The following is a 20850-nucleotide window of genomic DNA, read 5'->3' as shown; positions in this document are numbered from 1 at the left end:
AACAGTTTTTTTTATGAAGCTGTATTTTTTATGAAGCTATATTTAAGCTGGTGAATTTGCTGCATTTCAGAAACCTATTCAGCCAACAAAAGCTGGATTGTTAAATAAGAGTTTCAGTATAATATACAGTATTATTATAAACGTAGCATCTGAAAAAAAAATTCTGAATATATGTTAATGAAAAAGTTTCATATTATAAGTAATGATGGACCTTTTTTTGTTATTTGTGAAATGTTCACACAGTGAAAAATATTTAGTTTATACATAAAGTTAAAAGAATGTAATAGACTGAGTAGTGGATACAGTGGATAGCTGTGTTTTGATACAACAGTACAAATATAATATATTACAATATAATGGAATAGATTTTCAGCATTAAATCCTGCCTGCAATTCAAAAGGCTCTCTCCCAGTAAATCTTCCTCACCCTTATTAGCCAGTACTACCTGCCAGCACCATGGGTCAGTACTCTGTTAAAATGTGAGAAAAAGACAGGACCTTAATCTTGGGACCATAATTAGAAAACACAACATTTGTTTTTTCTTTGCATGCACACACATGCACACACACAAACAGCTTATTTCAGTACAAGTTTAAGACTTGTAACAAAAACATATAACATACAGATCTGGAAAAAATAAGAGACCATTTAAAAATGATAAGTTTCTCTGATTTTACCAAATTGAAAACATAATCATATAATCAAGAGAAAGCTGGATGATCACAAGTCATCAAACCAAGCTGAATTGCTTGAATTTTTGCACCAGGAGTGGCATAAAGTTATCCAAAAGCAGTGTGTAAGACTGGTGGAGGAGAAAATGCCAAGATGCATGAAAACTGTTATTGAAAACCAGGGTTATTCCACCAAATATGGATTTCTGAACTCTTAAAGCTTTATGAATATAAACTTGTGATTGGCCTGTGAGAGGAGTGCTTTTTTTGTGGTAAAGAGAAAACAGTATATACTGTTTGCAATTTAATCATTTATTTCATCAGTACAAAGATACATTTACATCTGTAATTTTAATGCATGTGGTAAATTCCATTAAGAACTTTCTTTTTGGATTAGCTTACTCTTTGTGGGCACCTCTTTCTCTGTAAAAGCTAAAAAATAAAAAGTGTTCATTTTTGCACTGTTTTTTATTAAACGTTTTCAGTACAGTTTACAGAGAATCACTGTTAGCTAAAGCTCTAAAAATGTTCTACTGCTACACACAAGCTAGCTTGCTTATGACTAAAAGAGTGGAATAGCAGTAAGTAACTTCATCATGAAACGATACCTCAAGGAACGACATTGGAACCTCACACCTGTATAAATTGTGAGTGAGTTTGAACACTGGCCGGGATGGTCAGATTCACATGTATACAGGGAACCATAGAGGGGGTTACCGCCCACAGTGGACAGTGCAGTCCACTGGATGCATCTTACTACAATTGTCTGTGTGAACAGAAGCAGCTCTGGCAGAAACAGGACACATATGCCACAAGTCAAAGCAGCAATCTTAATCTCTTATGGGACTTGACAGAAAGCATAAGGCATGATACTTATACCTGTCTCATGACCTTTGGTATGTTAATGTGTTACTTTAGACGGCCATACTAATTTTCTATTTTATTTTTTTATTATTTTAAAACAATTCGATTTTTTTTTTCCTTTTAAAAATGTACAAAATCCAAAAACACACCCATCGCTTAACCTGCTCTCTCGTCTTTCACTTTCACAAATTAGACATTCTCTTTTACATCTCTCTCACCAGAAGCCTTCTTTAAGCATTTAACATTTCCAGCTAACACTACATTTCCCCTTGATCTATCACAGCACGTCCTAATAAGCCGCACGTCTCGCTGTGGCGCTGACTGTGGTCAGAGTGGCTAACCCTCGGAGGGTAAATCTCTGTTCGCCTGGGGTTCTGCAGGCTGGATCTGTCTCTTTCTGTGCTGTTTAGTGCTGGAGCGTGCCACTATAGGTTAGCTCCTAATTACTCTCTCCCAGAGACGTTCCAAATATTCCCCTGGTGCTAATATTTTTCTGCCTCAACGACTCATTATGTTGTTTGGCAGACTGAAACATCAGCCTTTCAGTGTCTGAGCACTGTACCTCATGTTCCTCCCACCACCTTACCCCCCCCCCCCCCCCCCAACACGTGCACACACCTCTCTCCATCTCTCTCTCTCTGTCTCTCTCTCTCTCTCTCTCTCTGTCCATACCGTCTGTCTGTTTCCACGACTACCTCCAGTGCCCTTACAGTAAAACTACTTTCAGCCTCCTTCACTCCCCTCGTCCAGCCGTATTCATCCACCACAGAAAAGCCCGTGTTCTTTCCTCAACTGTCCCTGCCGTTATACTGCTGCATGTGCACTGTGCATCTCTCCACCCTGTCTCTTTATATACACTCTCCTTTATTATATACACACACACAGGTGCATACACACAATAATCTCTGCTGTATGTTGATATTGGGCGTTTTGCCAAGTGGAGTGTCTTGAATCAAGGACAGAAATAGAGGACAGGATGTGTGTGTGTGTGTGTGTGTGTGTGTGCGTCACATCATATTATATGCAATAATATCGCCAACATTTTTAAATATTGTGAACCTTATTATACCCTGAAATATTGTGCCATATCACCCACTTCTAATTATCACATCAGGGTACTACATTTTGCTGCTTTTAACAAAAAAATAAATAAATCTTCTGTTACAAATCTGATAAAATTCTTGAGTTTTTTTATACGTCAATTAGGGTTGTGCAATATGTGTGCAACAATAAAATTCAATTTTATAATTTTTTTTATTATTTTTTTTTGGAAGTCAGTATTTTTGCATGTCGCCAAGTGTATTGTTGTCGCGAAAATACCATGAAATACCATGATATTATTTTAGGGCCATATCGCTTACCCCTAGTGTATGCATTTATGTATGTTTGAATGTGTACAGCCCTATCACAAAGTCTGTGAGAAACAATAATGTATCGTATGTTGATTATTTTAGAGCTCATCTAAAGGAGTTCTGAAACACTGGGATGCTGAATGAAGGTTAACTCTACACAGCTGCTGGTTCTTGTTGGATACACTATATTTTTAAGTCTTGCTCTTAAGTCACTGTGCAGAACACATCCAGAACACTTTTTCCCCTCAATCAGAGAGAGAAGTGAAGTTTTTTTTTTTTTGGTTTTTCTTCATGCAGTTTATCATTTACTATCTGGGATATCCGGATCTGATCCAGTGCATTAGGACTGTGGCTGATACAGACATACACAGATCAGCCATAAGGTTAACATTACTTGTTAACATGATTATAGAGAAAGAACTTCTAATTTAACATTTGGATGGAGAATCCACAAATCCATGACTCATGGTTGGTATTATTGAATGAAGAGGGAGCTATTTTAATTAATATGTAAATGTGTGTAAATAACTGAAAAATAGTTAAGTATACCAGAAAAACAAAATTTAAAAGTAACATGCAACTATATCACCAAGCAGCAGCAGATCAGTCCAACTGGATCATAATAAATATTAAACTATAATATATTTTTATTGCTGTATAATATAATAATTTTTTAAATAAGATTAAAAAACAAACAAAACATCAGTTTAAAGCAATGTGTTTCATATACAAAAGAAGTTTACTGTAATATTCCTAGCAAACGCATCTGTTCTTTGTCTCATGAACATTACATAGGTTTCTTTGTGTGCATGTGTGTTTTTGCGTGTGTGTGAATGTGTTTTTGTGCGTGTGTGTGGTAGTGTAGTGCTGTGTTGTCTGTTGAACACAGGTTGTGCTGCTGTAGAGAGCTGAATGAGGGAATCTTCCGGAAGGTTCAGTCTTCATGCTGCATTGACTGGCCTTGATGCTTTTTAGCCTCTCACAGCCTCACACCTCAACCATGACATTAAGCATTATTTGTTTCTCTCTGGTAGAAGACAAAAAACAAACGCTAACACTCAAAAAATCAGACAGGAGTGGAAAAGTGTGTGCCGTCTCTGTCAGCACACAGAGTGTTTCTGAGATCTCCCGCTGTAATCACGGCGTGTAGAGTTTGTGTAGGGCATCCATTTTTTTCTACATACCCCAGCTTCATCAGGATTGCATGAACATGTGTAAATTATTAAGCACAGCACAAGTACTTTTTTGGTCTCCAACAGCAAGCTTGGAGTCTTCATACAGAAGCACCTCAGTCCAGTGGAATGTGTTAAGGACCATTTAAATTTCACAGGTAATTTTGCTGTTTGCCAGTTTCCTTCAGACTATGAAAGCAGCCTCATCACTTGCATCGTTCTTTTTATTGGAAATGTCCCCTCAAATTCAAACCTGTCTAGAGTCAAAGGATACAAATCTAATTTATCAGCCTCTATGAAATGTGTTTTTTCTTTTCCAGCTCATAAGTAATTTTTTTTTTAAAAGATTATTAGTCTTTATAGTATAGTATACTCTACACTCATTCACAAAGACTAGATACAGTGTTCAGATACTTCTCTCACATTTGGTAAAGTATTTTAATCTGGTTTATGGTTTTAAGGTTCATTAAAGCAGACTGCGCCCGATAGGCTAGACCTGAATTTATGAAGATGCACTCTGCGCTGTGCTTCAGTAATGGATTGTTTGTTTATCTGTGTGGCTCTGCCCTAGGGCAATAGGGGTGGCCTGTCTTTTGCTTTAATGCAGTTAGCCGTAATGTATGCATTTGCAAATTAGATGAGATTCTTGCTTTCTTTTTTTTCCATTATTTTCTTTCGCTCATCCTGCTGTATCGATTGGCTCGCGATGCCCCTTGAACTTGACCTCGCTCAATGTTACTCAATGTCAATAATCTTGTCCTCTTCCGCCTCCCCCTGATGGAGGGAGATATCGATAGATGCATTTAGCATGGACGACTCTCAGGATTTAAAGATCCATGAGCATTTTGGAGCAGTCAGAAATGGTCATTTCTTGTTAGCACCCTGCAGAGAGGTTGGTTTTATAGTATGCTGTTGCTATTGTTCAATAGAAGCAATAAACACTGAGACGAAGGAGGCTTTTTTATTTACTAGGTACACTATAACGTATTATTCCTGTCATGCAGGGAACTACAAAATGTTACATGCTTAATTTTCAGTAAGTCAATGTAAAAAGATTTTGGAGCATTTCTATTGATCAGTTTATATTATTTTTAATGTTATATGTAGGACAGATGCCACATTTACAATTTATTTACTATATCATAAAGACTATTTTTACAGTATTAAGTAAAGTTAATCAAATCTGATTTTTGATTGCCTTTTATTCAGAACCTATGCCGGAGTCTATGCTTTTACAATGTGTAGACGCGGACCATATACACCGTAGCTTACACTGTAACAAGACATGCACTTCGACTGAAATGTAAAAACACATTACAGAAAACAGCAGCTGTGATTATTCCACACATTCCCGCCTTTGCAGTGTGAACTGCAGAGCAACATAGAAACACTAACACAAGTATAAATGCAGACAGCTGCGTAGGGTCCTCGCGCAGGCTATGACTTACACAACGCATTGACTCGATGCAGAAGTATGAATTGGCCTATAATGTGGCACAGGTCTGATTTATTTATTTTTTTTATTTTTGTCCGCTGTGTTTTTAAATCCGATTTGAGTCATTTTCATGTGTGGAACTAGGTAGGCCTGATGCATTAATGTGAATTGTCAGATTTTATGCAATTTCTTTTTTCAGCTGTCCAAATGCGCTTAGTACTGTTAGTGACTAAGGCCGTCTCTGCAATGCCACCAGACAGTTATTTCTAGTCACATTAAACTGATCCAGCGTCAGAGACTAAAATACTCAAAGCTGTAGAGTTAAATAACTGTTTCAAAATTAGATTTTAAATAACTAATCAAATCTGATTTTTTTGTGACAAAATATTGTGCAGCAATAAGCAATTCAGTCTTCTGTAAGGTGTTTCCCATTACACTGCACATTTCAGTGGGTTCACCACTAGAGATGGACTAGTTACTACAAGTAAGGTTGTAATTCTAGTCATTTTAGCAACTGATGATAATGCATTTTTATCATTTTATGTGCATTACATCAAATATTATTATCCACAATTAGAATGATATGCAGACCTAATTGAATGTAGAAAGGTAGTAGACTGTAGTACAGACCACAGTTGACAACAGAGTAATTATTTAACCCCTCTAAATGGACCTAAGTAGATGGAAATTTATTAGTCATTATCTGACACACCTTTTTAAAATGGTCTGATGTTAAAATACTGTTACTGTTTTTTAAAAGGGCTTTGTATTGAAAAGAACTTGGCAGTACAATTCATATAGTGATACAGGAGTTACAGTTTAATGTACCTGTAAGCATGTTGATGCAATTGTTTAAATCAAATTTTAGTAAAACGTTCGTAAAATCATACTGATAAAATCTGACTAAAAGATAAGTTTACTTATTACGCAAACAGAAAAGTGGGCTTTAACAATAAAGTACAACACTGCCATCTAGAGGCCAGAGTTTAAACACAACCCAAAGTGAACCACTGTCGGCCAGCAATAATAACATGTAAAATTATTATTTTAAGTTGATGCTGTTTTAGAAAATTGATACAGTATTGCAAAGCAAAATATTGTTGTATTTAAATATATTGTTATTATCAGACAGTTTGTGTGTGCTGTGTAGAACTGATTATTTACACTATTCAGCCTATACTCTGCTTGGTGTGTCAGATCTTTGTATAGGAGAGGGAATGGTTTGGTTTTGTTTGTTTTTAAATGATTCATGTTTTCTCTATGCTCCTTCAAGTCCAGCCTTCTTTTGCTTTTTCTCTTTTTCTGTCCTGCTCTCTCTTGGTCTATCTCTTTGGTTTCTCTCTTTCTCTCTCTCTCTGCGTGTTTTGATATGAATCGTAAGTGGACAGTACTTGTCAGACAGCAACACTCTGTCCTCCTTTCTCTCTCTCTCTCTTTCTCTCTTTCACTCTCACGCTCTCTCTCTCTCTCTCTCTCTCTCTTACTCTCACTCTCTCAGCCCTCTTATCTCGCTATCTGACACAGTTGTTTCTGGCTGTGATGAGAGGAAATGGCAGGATGATAAAATACCAAATCACTTCAGCAAGGACGTCAGCGCCACTAGAAGCTTTCCATAGACAATTATTCCTCGCTGAGCGCCTCTTCAAGGTATAATCTCGCATCGCCGTAACAACTGAGCTGGAGATTTCCACTTGGGGCGCAGGCGTTTCCTGTACATGTGTAATATGCAGAGATAATGCTAGTCACACTGCAGACAAACCACTGAGAAAAGGTTCCACTGCCATCTCTAAAATAAAGACGTGTAAAGATTACTTCCGTTTTCTCTCTCTAGCCGACTTGTAATGATCCTGTTAAGGTTATTTTAAAGGAATAATTCGTACAGAGAGATGTGAAGTAACCAGACAGCTTTTAATAGGTGAATTCAGCAACATTTAGATGCCTGAAATTCTTAAACTCACCTAAGCAAGAGATCTTAATTTGCCTTAATGTTTTAAATCAATCTTAAATCAATCAATGCTTTTTTATGAACTTTATTATTATCATTTTCTATTCAACCATTACATTAATATATTTTATCTTTAATAAGGAACATTACTGAAAAGCATAATTGTAATTGTAATATGAAATTTAAAAAAAAAATAAGTAAATCTGCTAATATTAAAATATAATGCATAAAATCATAAAATTGGCTCTTTCCTGAACTTCATTTTAAAATCAGTATTTCCCTGAATAGAAATCAAACATTTCATGTTCTCCAAACCTTTCGTTTCATTATGTTTGTCTATTTTTTACATCTATTTTTAAACCTGCAGAATTTGTGTTGATTCCTGTTACTGATCTGGAATTATTAAGTGGAGTAGAGAGAAAACAGGCAGCTTCTCCAAGTGTCCTGTAGGAGATTTTAAAACCCTCAAATTTTTAGAATTAAACCAGATCCTGTTTAGGTTATTTTAAAGGAATAATTAAAGGAATAATTCGTACAGAGAGATGTGAAGTAACCAGTCAGCTTTTAATAGAGGAATTTAGCAACATTTTAGATGCCTGAAATTCTTAAACTCACCTAAGCAAGAGATCTTAATTTGCCTTAAAGTTTTTAAATCAATCTTAAATCAATCAATGTTTTTTTATGAACTTTATTATTATCATTTTCTATTCAACCATTACATTAATATCTAATGTTGACATCTGACTGTGGGTGGTAATGCCTTGCATGTTGTATTCCCAGTATGCATTGTGACACTTGCAATGAGCACGCTGGCCCGTGTCCACCTTCACTCACATACACACTTTTTTTTTTAGGTGTGGGGATTTTGAACACAATCCCATGACTTTTGGCATGTCAGTGTAAAATTTGGTTCTACACAGAAAATTAAGTAAATAGCAAGTAATGCATATAAGATTAGGATAACATTTAAAAATAGTAATCAAAGGCCAGTTAGTTTAATAGTTGTTTTTTTTCTTCATGTGTATCAGATGTTTCAGTGTTCGGCTATAAGAAAGTCTAAATGCTTGATTGAGCTGCTTAAAAAGAGCCAGTCTGCTGCTGTTCTGTTTATTAAAGTAAGTGTTACTACAGATTTACATATAAAAAATAAAATAAGGAAAAATAAGGATTAATTGCAAAAATGTTGGCACTCTTGAACCCAATCATACAAAAAGCCTGTCTTTTAATGTAAGCTTTATAAAGGCAGCCTATACTGTCATTTATGAATTGCATGAAAAATACAGAAAGGTTGGCAGGGCTGGAGTCAGAATCCACTTTCTTTGGCAATAACTGAAAGCAGATAATAGTGCCGTGCTGTGAGGAGCAAAAAGTGTGTGAGGCATATCTGTGAGCACCGTCATTAGCACTGAACGAAGCCGCTTAAAATTTGATGATATAAATGAGGAGAAAGATGAGCATGGATTATTAAACACATCATCATGAAAACTTAAACCAGTCAAAGGCGTTAAAAGAAACTAATTAAAACAAATGTTTCAACCTCCATCTTCATGCTTATGACTTATTCAGGGACATGTGAGTAGTGTGTGATCAGGAGTTGTCATTAGCACTGGTCAGTAAATAATTTAATGGCTTTTGCTGTGAGAAAACATTAGGAATGGATTACAGACTGAAATACAGCGAGGGGAAAGTGTTAATTTTCAATAAAAAATAAAAGGAAACCAGAGGCAGTGTAATTGTGTATATGTGAAATATATATTCTAGTTTTACAATTGGATTTTCTCATCCAGTTATTTTAATGGGCTTTGTCTGCAGATGTAGTTAAAGTCTAATCAATGCACTGAATGAATTTTAAATATACAAAAGATACTTACTTTTGAAGACTGAAAACATGAAAGCATCAGATGAACTGAATAGTAATGGAATTGAATTATTCAGTATCTGTTCATTTTTGTATGTGGGGTTCTTAACTGAAGATTAGGAGGCTTTACTTTCACATATATATGTATGTTACTTCTTATTAGAGATTACAGGCCCCCCAGAACCTTCCAGAGAGCTGCGCAATCTCATATTGAATATATTGTTTAACGGTAGTCTCACTCACTATGGTTTTTAAAAGCCCCCAAAATTGAAAATATTGATTAATATTTTGCCCTTTCATCTCAAGACGAAGGAAGGACTGGTTTCAAATAAACATCATGTGTAATTTCACATCATGCGGTGTGTTCACTTCGCTCTGAGTGCTTTCTTTCTTTTGTGGTGTGTAACCTTTGATAGATTTTGGTACTGCGTATTTGCAAATGAGAGTAACCTTGGAGAACAAGCTGCTGCGGAGGGAAAAAAATGTCATTTTTATTGACCCATTCATACAACTCTGCTGGAGCCAAGTTTTCGACAGAAATGTGGTATTTTCTGCTTTTCCAATATCCTGACTGTTGAGGGGAAGTTTCCATCCACTGCTAGTTAGAGGCCTGTGCATGTTAATGAGCTGATAGGAAAGTCTCACACAGACACCTTTACACATTTTAGTTCTCATCCTCTTAAGTGCATGCCGCTTTTCATTTGATTTATACATAATGAACATAGAAATTAATAAAGGTTTTCAAATCTTCACATTCACACATCCTAACAAACGTCCTAACAACAGAGTGTAGAAGAGTTAAAAGGTTTTGTACAGTATAATGCAGTTTGTGGGTCTGTGGGCACATGGGAGTGTATGTGCTTGCATGTGTGCAGGTGTGTATGTGAATGGTGGTGCATTCAGCTCTAATTGGAGTGTGTCTAGAGGCCTATCAATTAAGCCCTGTTGTGTCTCACTCTGTGAGGAAGCTAGCCTGTCTAATGAGAGGAGACATGGAGGAAAGATGGAGGCAAATGAATGGGGAGAACATGGGAGAGATCTGACATTGTTGTGCTGTTAAGCACTAAATCAAAGTAATTAGAATTAGAAGAAAGATCTTTTCCCCTCGTAAACATCATTTCGGTTTGTCGTTGTGGTATAAATAGGCACAACTGCTCGTTTTGGCAGAAATATTGGAATATTGTCTTTGTGAAAGCAGGAGAATCCTTCAAGGTTCGAAGCAACGTTTGCTTTGAAGATTGAAAAACTAACTATTCAATGCTGAACTATTCACCCTTTTAACAGTGGAAAAGTTAGCCGATTCGAATTGTCTTGGGAATAATTGAAGGAGCTAAAGTCACGGGGATTTATCTGGAAGTGGATTTGTATTCTGAGCCTGTAGCGGTGATTCAGTTACTGCAGTCGATCTAAGAACCAAATCTTACTCTTTTTTATTGTGGCTCTTCAACAGCTCTTGACTAAGGAACTGATCTTTCCAAGCTGATGAAATCCGCATCCACGGTCATGGTGAAGCCATGGCATCGGCTCGGCTCCATTGTGAGCCGCTCTCCTGTGTGTGTGTGCGGTCAGATTATACAACTTCACCATTGTGGCCTTGGCGGCACCGACAGTGTCCACCGGCTCCCGACCGTGAGCACTTTGACAGCTTGATGAATTAAGCCTGACACTTGCCAAAATAGCCGTTGCCTGTGCCAGCTGCCAGTTGAGCATTTACACTCTGTTAATTGAATTGGCAATTTGTGTAACAGTACCTGCCCCTGAGCTTTGGTGAAGCAAGGGGCTGCCATTTAGCTCTGCTAATCCAGGACCAGGGAATAAGGACGCTAAGCTTCGCAGGAAATTATTGCAGATTTAAAATGACAGTCGTGGGCCATGTTGCCAATTTCCCATTAAATGAGAAATAAATTAACAATAGCAATAATGTTGACTTATAAAACCAAAAGTTAAATTGACTTTCAAACAGTGCTGTGATTTGAAATTGCCACTTTGCGGAGAATCAAATTCCATATATTGCGGGCTTGAACCAAAAGCTGTTTGTGGCATGTCGGTATTAAGCCCCAACATTAAATATTGAAACTGTTAAATGGGAACTGATATTTCCTCATAATAAAATGGCATTAGTCTAAATCAGGGAAGGTCCTTACGCCATTTGCATGTACATGAATTCCAGTCAAGGACTTCTGAATAATGCACCTTTGCCGTCCCGCAGGGAAGGTACTGCAATACATTTAACTGAATAATTCCAGCCTGAGAAGTAGAGAATGCCCCACTCACACCTAAATTCAACAAATTACTCTTTAATACCCATCAAGACTCATAATGATCTGATTATATGCCGCTTCATAGCACAACAAAAAATACTTCCCTGGATCCTCTTTGATGCCCGTTCCTTATAAGGAATTCTTGTGCAGATTCATATTTCCCTCTGTGTCTTGCTGGATTTGTTTTGAGGAAGTTGATGTATTTGGTTGTGTTTTCTCACTAATATTTTTTTATCTGCTCAATCTGGCGTGTGACGTCCCTAAAGCAGGGAAGATGTACGATATGGGATGGTGACAGGGCAGCCGCTGCGTAGCCCCTGCGCTTCTGCCAACTCGCTCTTCATGTATCATTTGAGGCGTGCGCAAAATAAAGCAGATTAATAGAGCATAATGCTTGGGATCAATATGCAATTATATTCATCTCCGTGGCTGCTCAGACGCATGTAGAGGAGCACTGAATCTTCAGCTCTGCTTTACACTGCCTCTGAGGTCACAGAATGTGAAAAGTAAAATGTACACTTTCCATCAGAGGAAGTAGAAGGCCTGTTTTCTTTGCTAATCTGCAGTAATGAAACATGTTACCTACAAATCTATATAAACCTTATTTAATATTTGTTTTAATAGTGGAGTAAAAAGTCCTGCTCTTCATATAAGAGAAGACAAACTGAGCATTAAAAATTATGCCCAGAATACACAGACATGCCAGAAGTCATGGCATAGCAGTATCTGAATTGATCATTAAGTGTTGCCTCACTTATACATCCACACTTGTGAGGTGTAATCTTGTAATTAAAGTAGGTAAAGCAACTCTTGCCAGTGTGCTCATGGCAAGGCAACATCAATGATTGGACTTTGAGCAAGGCTTGATAGCATTTCTCAATCCACCTCATAAAAAGCATTACCACCTGCAGTGGACAGCACAGTTGGTGGGAATGACCGTGACCATGCGTGGCATCTGGCTAGAATCACAAGATATCACATTCACATTTTATGCAGGAGGCTTTACATGCATATCCCCCTTCTTCCGTGACGTGGCACATGTTCTGCCTTTTGAGTTATATATTTTTTTGTTTGTTTCTTAAACCCTGTAACTTCCGTTATGTCCTGTTTTGCAAAGTAGTCCATTATCTTTCAAGATCTTTCAAGGAATTTTGGACATTATATTGTGTTTAGCTTGTCATTTAAATTAAGTAAAAGTAGTAACAACTGTTTCTCAAATCATTTCACATAAAATCTTCCAAAGTTTCCATTTTGACAAGCAAAATGAAAGTGATTTTAGAAATACTCATGGAAGTTAAAAGCAACCTTTAAGTCAGTTCTCTGGTAAGAATAAAACATAGAGGAGCAGCTCCTGTATTCTACAGGCAGTGACTGCACCCTTAGGGCATTTAGAAATCTGTTGGATTCTATAGAATAAATATTCTTCATCCCATCGCTGTCCTTTTTATGATTTTCTGGTGGATCCTGATGATTGTTTGATGGTTTAGCACACACTTAACTGCTTCTCAGATCATTCAGCCCTTTAGCTAGTTGCAACACTCAAGGTCAGTGCAATGTCCTTGCATTAAGAGTTGCATGTGCTCAAGTGCATCCTCATAACAAAGCAAAGAAAAGCTTTTTATATTTTTAATGTTCTTCTATAGTATGACCTCCAGACCATCCCTGGCTGTGACATCTCTAGCATTTTTTTTAAGCCAGACTAATTTTGTCTCTTAATTTTTTCTCCTAGACCGCAGAGTATTTGACGTACACTTGGTTGTGGGTGTCACAGGAGGTCCGTCATGATGTGAGACAGTGTGAGGCCGATGGGCCATCTGTAGCCAAAGCGCCGCTCCGAATGACTAATGCCAGCATCATTAAGAACAGCACTGCACTGTTAGAGCAAAGCACTATGCACTGGCCTCCGTCCTCAATGAACAGGCCCGGTTTAACATTTTAACTTCTTCATTATGAAATATTAACCACCGTTGAGTTTGGAGCTCCAAAAGATCCCCAAGGTCAAAGGATGTTCCGCACACGGAGCAATCTACTCCTGATTTCCATACAGTGCTCATTCAAAAGCAAGGATCCTTGTGATGAGGGCTATTGTATGGGCAAAAAAAAGAATCATTTCCTCCTCAGTCTGCACGGATAGGGAGGATGATAATTGAAGTCTGTCAAGTGTGCTTTGATCTTTGATATTTTCTTCAGTCTTCTTACTTGAGCTGCCTGTTTGAGGTTGGGTCTGAGTGTATGTGTGTGTGTGTGTGTGTGTGTGTGTGTGTGTGTGTGTGTGTGTGTAACTATGTGCCAGGTCACTATGTGAGAGTACACGTTAGAACCATTCGGTAAACGTGTCCATCAGAAGAAGAAGCTTAAAGGAATAGCATCTTAATGTAGCTAAGTAGCTCTTCACTAAAACCAGATTTTTTTTCCTTTCATTTGTCTGGGGCCTTAAACAAAACTTGACTTGCACTCCTCAAAAACAAACATTAAACTTTTTATTAGTCACACACACCTTTTATTCCTCTTCCATTTATCTGCCTGTATTTATTTGTGTGCTCACGATGACACATAATGTGTGGCATAAAAATAATGTATTATTCCTGTACTATATGAATAAACGCATTGGGATAGAATGTTAAATGATCACCACCATGCCTTGTTCCAAACAACCCAACTCATCCCAGCTCAAAGTAGTTTAGAGACTAACTATATTTATTGTCATTCCATATAGAGTACAAGTAGACATTGCAACAAAACTGCATTAATCTAGAATCATTGTGAAAACAGTACAATATAGATATCATGCAGCATTTGATGTAGATGTCGGCAATAGAAGGGAGAGAGACCCTGATGATTTTCTAAGATGTTCTCACTCTCCGCTGTACTGTCTTGCGATTTGAGATGTTGCTGTTTGGGATGTTGCAGTACTGGGAGAAGATGTTGCAGCACTGGGTGGAGCACCATAAATCCAGAGAACACAGTGGCTTTACCAGCTTACCAGTTTCGACTGGTAGCTGAATGTATGTATTTAAAGACATTTGTCCAGACGTTTGGATATCTGGTGTGTATATAGAGCACTCTCACATCTAGTTGGAGCGTTATTTACAGTGAAATTGCAGGAAATCATAATTTCCTGACCTACTGTATATAGTGACCAAAGTTAACTAACATGCACGACCCGATAAACATTAGCTAGCACAGCTGCTAATCAACTGTTCCAGCAACCAACGTGTGACAGAGTGCTTTAAAAAATAGTTTAAAATCTGAGTAGGATTTTGCAGGTTCGAACCCCCGCTCATGCAGCTTTGCCATCAAGCTGCCGGCACTCAGAGGCACTCAAAATTTGCCTCGCTCCCTCCGGGTGGCGCTCTCTCCCCACATCTCTCCTAGGGTGATGTCCACAGCACAGGGCGACTGTGAGCTGATGTATCAGAACCGAGCCGCTGTGCTTTCCTCCGAGCGCGCTGTGATGCTGCTTCGCAATGCTGCATCAGCAGCAGCTTGAAAAGAAGCGGTGTCTGACTTTACATGTATCGAAGGAAGCATGTGTTAGTCTTCACCCTCCTGGTGTGTTGGGGCATCACTAGTGATGGGGGGAGTCCTAATGAGTGGGTTGGGTAATTGGCCGTGTAAACTGGGGAGAAAATGGGAAAAATTTGAAATAAAATTTTTTTGAAAAAAAAAAAAAAAAAATTTAGGAGACCTACAGATTATTTTTAGCACATTGCTCTTTAGTATTTTAGCCCCTGGAAGGAAATGGTGGAATCTATACATTCTTAGTATAACCAGTGTCCTTAGTAAATCCCAGGGCATTACCCATCGTGTGCATTTTGCGAATAGGAAGAACCAGCACTGTCAGGCTGTAATTGGCAAGGTGTTAATAGGTAGCGATTCTCTTTCATTCGGTCACATCTCCATTTTTGCTGGGGTTTTTTGCACTTTTTGACATATTTTGTATCTGCAAGCAGAATTTAATTCTGAGCAGATCAAAATAAATCCTAGAAAGTGACCTAGAATGAAATAATTTTGCACTGACAAATTCTTTTCCTGTATTCCTGTAAAGTTGTACATTTGGAGGAATACATGTTTTTATGCGAGTGACACAATGTGTGCACATGCTCAAGGTTCTGTTTAATACTGAGAAATCAAAACATAGTACAGTAGTAGTCAAATAGAACCATGTTTAAAAGGTTTTATGTGAAACAAATTTAAAAAGTGGTTTAGTTTTTTTTAACCAGGCAAAGAACCATAAACATCTAAAAGTTGACCATGTTTCTGTATAGCACCACTTTACTACTTTAGTAAAGAACCCTTGTTCTAAGAGAGAAGGAAAACAAAAGAAGATTGATCAAGGAGGTTTATAATGAATTGTTAGTTTTAACTGAAATTATCTTTTATTCTTATTGAATCTTAACACAGGGTTGTACATTAGTGCTGCATACATGCATAGACGTGCAGGTGCGTGTTAGTCTATGCGCGTGTGTGTGTGTGCCCTCTGCTCGAGTCGGCTGTTCTCAGGGTGTAACAGCTCCCTCTGCTGTGAGCTGCTGAGCTGTCCTGCTGGCTGGGCTTTGTTTGTGCTCCCCCCTGCAGCGGCTGCCGCTGACCCACCTGCTCCAGAGACATTCCCGCGTGTGTTTGTGTATATATGTGTGTGTGTGTGTGTGTGTCTGCCTCTCTCCACCTGCTGCTGCTTCCTTTCCCTGGTCCTGCTGCTGTGGCCTTGGCGCTCCTCTGGGCCAGACAGAGGGCTAAGCGCTGAAAGCATAACTGGAGGGGAGAGAAGCATTTTCCCCAAGCCGCTCTGAAGGACAGAGGCCCCTCATTCCACAGTCTGTGCCCAGCTTGCGCACACCTCTCCGGGGGCGTGCCACCTAACCCTTTCTGCCCGGTCCCCGCGCTTCTCTTCCCCCTTCGTGGAGCCCCCTGTTTGCTTCTGGTCTTTGAGAGTCCTTAATAGCCATTCAGTGCTTTTATTACATCATTAATTGCACTTAATTCAGCAACATTACCCAAACGCCTGGCTAAGCTTGGAAAATTAAGTACAGAGCACTTTGTTATAAAATTCTCAATAATGAGCTCTGGTGGGACAAGGTCTGTTAAGTTTGAAATCACCCCAGGCCATTTTTTAGCTGCACCGCAGCTCAGTGCCTGAGCCTGCTTTAAAGTTAGAGACTCTGGAAAAAAAAAAAAAGAAATGCCCTAAGGGCGCTGTTCTTTGGGTGCCTGTGCAGCCGAATCTATGCGCTGATATTATCCCTCATATAAACAGCAGGATTTTGTAGCGCTCCGCTCAGCTGAATATGCAGCGAGGGAGATGAGCCCGGGCCATAAGTAGGCTTTGATTTGCATCTGTGTATTTACAGTAGCAGGGGCTTAGTATTACTGGGGCAGAAGTGTTTGTTCAACAGTTTACCATATCTGTTTAAATCACACTGGCAAATTCCATTTCCAAGTTCATTTGGAATTACTAAAGTACAGACGCGCATGCATGCACATGTACACGCGCACACACACACTCGCACTCATCTGCACTGTTTTCTTTTCCTTTCCCTCAGCTATTGGATCCCAGCGGAGGAGGAGTCCGAGCTCAATTGCCTCAGAAATCTTTGAGCCACACCTGGGCAGCCACATCCTGCAGGTATGTGGAGTTTAATTTTTCACCTGTACTTGCACTCTCTCACACACACACACACACACACACACACACACACACACACACACAAATATACATAAAATTTTGCTTGTGCACTCAGAAGCTCATCAAATTTACTGAAATTTCCCAAACATTCCCACCAGCACAACAAATTTCTGGATTTCGTCACAAATTTTACAATATTCACACAGTCCCATACATACTGACTGCAAGCTAATGAACACGCATTAATCTCATCATAATCACACACAAGCACAGGACATAATTTTGGTAATTCAAGGTTTCATTGCCTAAATGATAATTCTGGAGATTCTACGGTAAGTACTTTCTCTTCAGCTAAAAGGAGTTCTTTTAAATCTGGGTTATATTATGTATGAAAGTGTGATTTATCATGCAGACATTTTTTGCGAAGCAACTGACCAGGCTCCAACCTCTGTGTAGGGGGAAATCACTAAATTCTTAAAACGGAAGTTCAAAGTACCATTTCAAACCATAATATAAATCACTGATAAAATCTAAAACATAATTAATAATTTGTACTCATTCATACAGGGAATAGATGTATTGAAATGATCCTTAGGATCTTGGGTAAACAAGGTGAACAAGATATTTATAAGAATGCTAAAAACTAAAAAAAAAAAGTTCTCAAATAAATTATAAAAGTGAAATATTCTTAAAGTTTAAATACTTTTTAAATTTTCTTATTTAGGCAATTTGTAGCATAGTCTTTTTTTTACAGCTTATCATAAATGTGCAACAATAGTTTTAATTATCCAATATTTAGTTAAGTCTGTGCAGTGTAATACATTTAAAATGAAGGTAAAACAGGATTAAACTAAGTTTAAATTTTTTTTGCAAAAAAGAGCTAGAATTGAATTTTTCTTTTGTAGACCGTGGCAGTACTTTAAGTAAATCTACATGTTTATTCATTTTAAATTAGACATAAATTCTGTAATTCACCTTTTTTGAACTGATTGTTTCAGGGGTGTACTTTCTAATCTCACAGTTTAAGAAAAGTGTGAGACTATCGTTATGTTAAAAAAAAACTTTTTTTTTAATTCTCATTGTTCTAGGAAGTATTTTAAAGTGGAAAAAAACAGAAAATTTCTGTTATTTCTGTTACCCTTGGTGAATCCAGGGCCAAAGAGGGTAAAACCTATAAGTGGAATCTCCACTCATTCCATAATATTAGCAGCCCTCCTGGCTGAGTTGTTTCAAAGTTATACCAGTGGGAGAAAAGCCGGGAACCACCAGTAGTTTAGTGTTTAAAAGTTTATAATAATTTGTAGTTAAAACCATGTGGAGCTAAAACTGCAGTTGAGCTTTCAGTACACACAAATTACATCCTCAACTAATTTGCTCTGTAGCCAATGTAATCCACACTGCTCATATTCATTATAAAAATAGAAACGTGTTAGATAATTATTGGAAGCCTCAGGACTGTCAGTGTTCACTTGGCAGTTCCGCTTGTCTCCGCTAAGCTGTTTTTTTTTTTTTTTTTTTTTTTTTTTGCATTAGTCCTACTAAATTGGTAAAATTGGGTTCTGACTTTATCTGCTATGCACCTGTAGTATAATCTCCAATAAATTGCCAAGCTAACAGAGAAGCAGGCTGAACTGTTATTAAGTGACTTGTTGGTTGTGTGCTGACTGACAGGAGACTAAGCGAAGGTAAATGTATTTTCTGTGTAAAAGTGGAGAACAGTAGAGGCAGACTCACAGACTTACAGGCAGGCTTTAATCAGAGATAACAGATGCTGAAGTGTGATGTCTCTGAGGTCAAATGCGTATTAATGCGTAAGTTTGATTTCAGTTTAAACGTGGCGTTTCCGTTCAGTAAAAAGGAAACGCTCGTATGGAATCACAGGATGGAATAGATCTCGGTGGTCTCGTGGGAGAGAGATGACAAGCATATGTGGCGTCTTCGTGTGCTATTAAACATGAAGGAAATGAGAAGTGACATCTCTCTGTGTTTACCTGCGATGTGCAAGTATTGGTAGAGCTCAGGGGAGCTGAGAGAAGCTGCGGGGTGGGTTTTAACTATCCTTAGAAAAAAATGCTTTTTTCCCTCATGTTGAACCAGAGCGCCAGTGTCCTCTCAGATTCCTTAAAATGATACTGAACAGAAAGTGCAATTTACACCAGTCACCTGTGTCCAGAAAGCCGATTAGGAATATTTAAATAGCGCTCTTTGGTCCCTGGACTGCCAGCGCTCGTCCCTCTTCGACAGGTTAAGTGTCTGACAGGAAAGCGGAAATTTATAATTAACATCAATACCGGCCTGGAAGTCTGTCGAGGCGTGGCCTTTTCAAGGAAGGACTTGTTCCTGGCAAATTGTCCCCATTAATCTTCAGCTTAATTGATTGTGAAAAGTTTTAGGATGACATTTTAAAAAAAGCATGCTCGGCTGGTGATTGATTTGGGGAAAATGAACTAATAATGGATGCGGGGCAGTCATTACTTGTTGAGCGTGGTGGCTAATTTTAGACAGATTAGTCCATGTTTGATAGTGCTTAATAAAGAGGAAGGTGATGAGCTCCTCGGTGGGCCTCACCTGCAGAGCTGACCAGCTAGCCACAGTCTCACACACACACACACACACACACACACACACACACCCTGTTAAGGCTTTGTATTGGCAACAAATTGGCAATACAATACAGATCACAACACAGGGGTTATGATTTAGTATATTGCAGTATATTGGGATTGGTATATATTTTTTTTAAGCACAGTGAAATATTGTGATTGTTTAAATACATTTTAGGAAAACTATTATAGTATTAAAAAAAACATATACTATAAATTTTTACTTATACTTATAAAATGTACATTTTGACATCCAATCAGAGAAGTGGGATTTAATAACAAAGTAAAGTACCACTGTTAACTAGTGGTCAGGGGTTAAACACACCACAAATTGAACCACTTTCTGACACCCGTCCTTACATGTAAACCAACAATTAAAAATCGTTACTGTTTTTCTAAATTAATACAATATTAAAAAAAACAAATAAATGCTATACTTCGATATCTTTGATATCTGTGCATTATTTAAATTCATAACTTTTATACACACACAGTTTGTCTAGTCCCTGTAGAGAAGTATCACCAATAGAACAGGATTCTTTGGAGCAGATGATCTTCCAACTCTTTGCACCACGAGTAATGTCAGTTGTGAGATTAAGGACCCCCAGTAGTGAACTGTAGAGCAGTGGATCTATGTTCTGATGCATGGTGGTGCTCCAGTCCTGGACAGTAGAGATAGTCGCTCCAACAAAAATGTAATAAATAAGCATGTGTTCCAGTACTTTTGGGGTGAGCTGGGGAGATGAGGATGAGGAGGGGTTGTGATCATCCTTAATACAACATCTGGATCTCTCTAACAATATTGTCACTGTGTGCAATCAGATCCTCACAGCAATGCTCCACAATCTAACAAAATGCCTTCCCTGCACAGTAGAGACAGTTACTCCAACAAAAGTAAGATCTTTTTTAATATCCTGGATTTTAAAAGAAGAAAATTATTAATAATGAAAATAATGAGTTATTATAGTTTATATACACAGCACAGATATGTGTAATGCTGTTCTGTGTGTATATTCTTTGTGTCTTTCCGTGGTTGCCATAGCCAGACTGGTGCTGCTGTGTG

The 20850-nt window shown here is 38.1% G+C and overlaps 1 protein-coding gene across 4 annotated transcripts in view; it reads left to right on the top strand.

Moving 5' to 3' along the window:
• LOC103033325 (neuronal PAS domain-containing protein 3) overlaps nt 1-20850 on the top strand; it is a 281074-nt gene that overhangs the window by 117961 nt on the left and 142263 nt on the right. For all 4 annotated transcript variants that reach the window (XM_049463946.1, XM_007253775.4, XM_049463948.1 and 1 more), the window contains one exon: nt 17102-17184. In XM_049463946.1, the coding sequence (XP_049319903.1) occupies nt 17102-17184 (83 nt within the window). The remainder of the gene's footprint in view (nt 1-17101; nt 17185-20850) is intronic.

Source organism: Astyanax mexicanus, chromosome 14, assembly GCF_023375975.1.
Source record: "Astyanax mexicanus isolate ESR-SI-001 chromosome 14, AstMex3_surface, whole genome shotgun sequence".
In the NCBI taxonomy this organism is placed as follows: domain Eukaryota; kingdom Metazoa; phylum Chordata; class Actinopteri; order Characiformes; family Acestrorhamphidae; genus Astyanax; species Astyanax mexicanus.
This window is presented reverse-complemented; position numbering and strand designations above follow the sequence as displayed.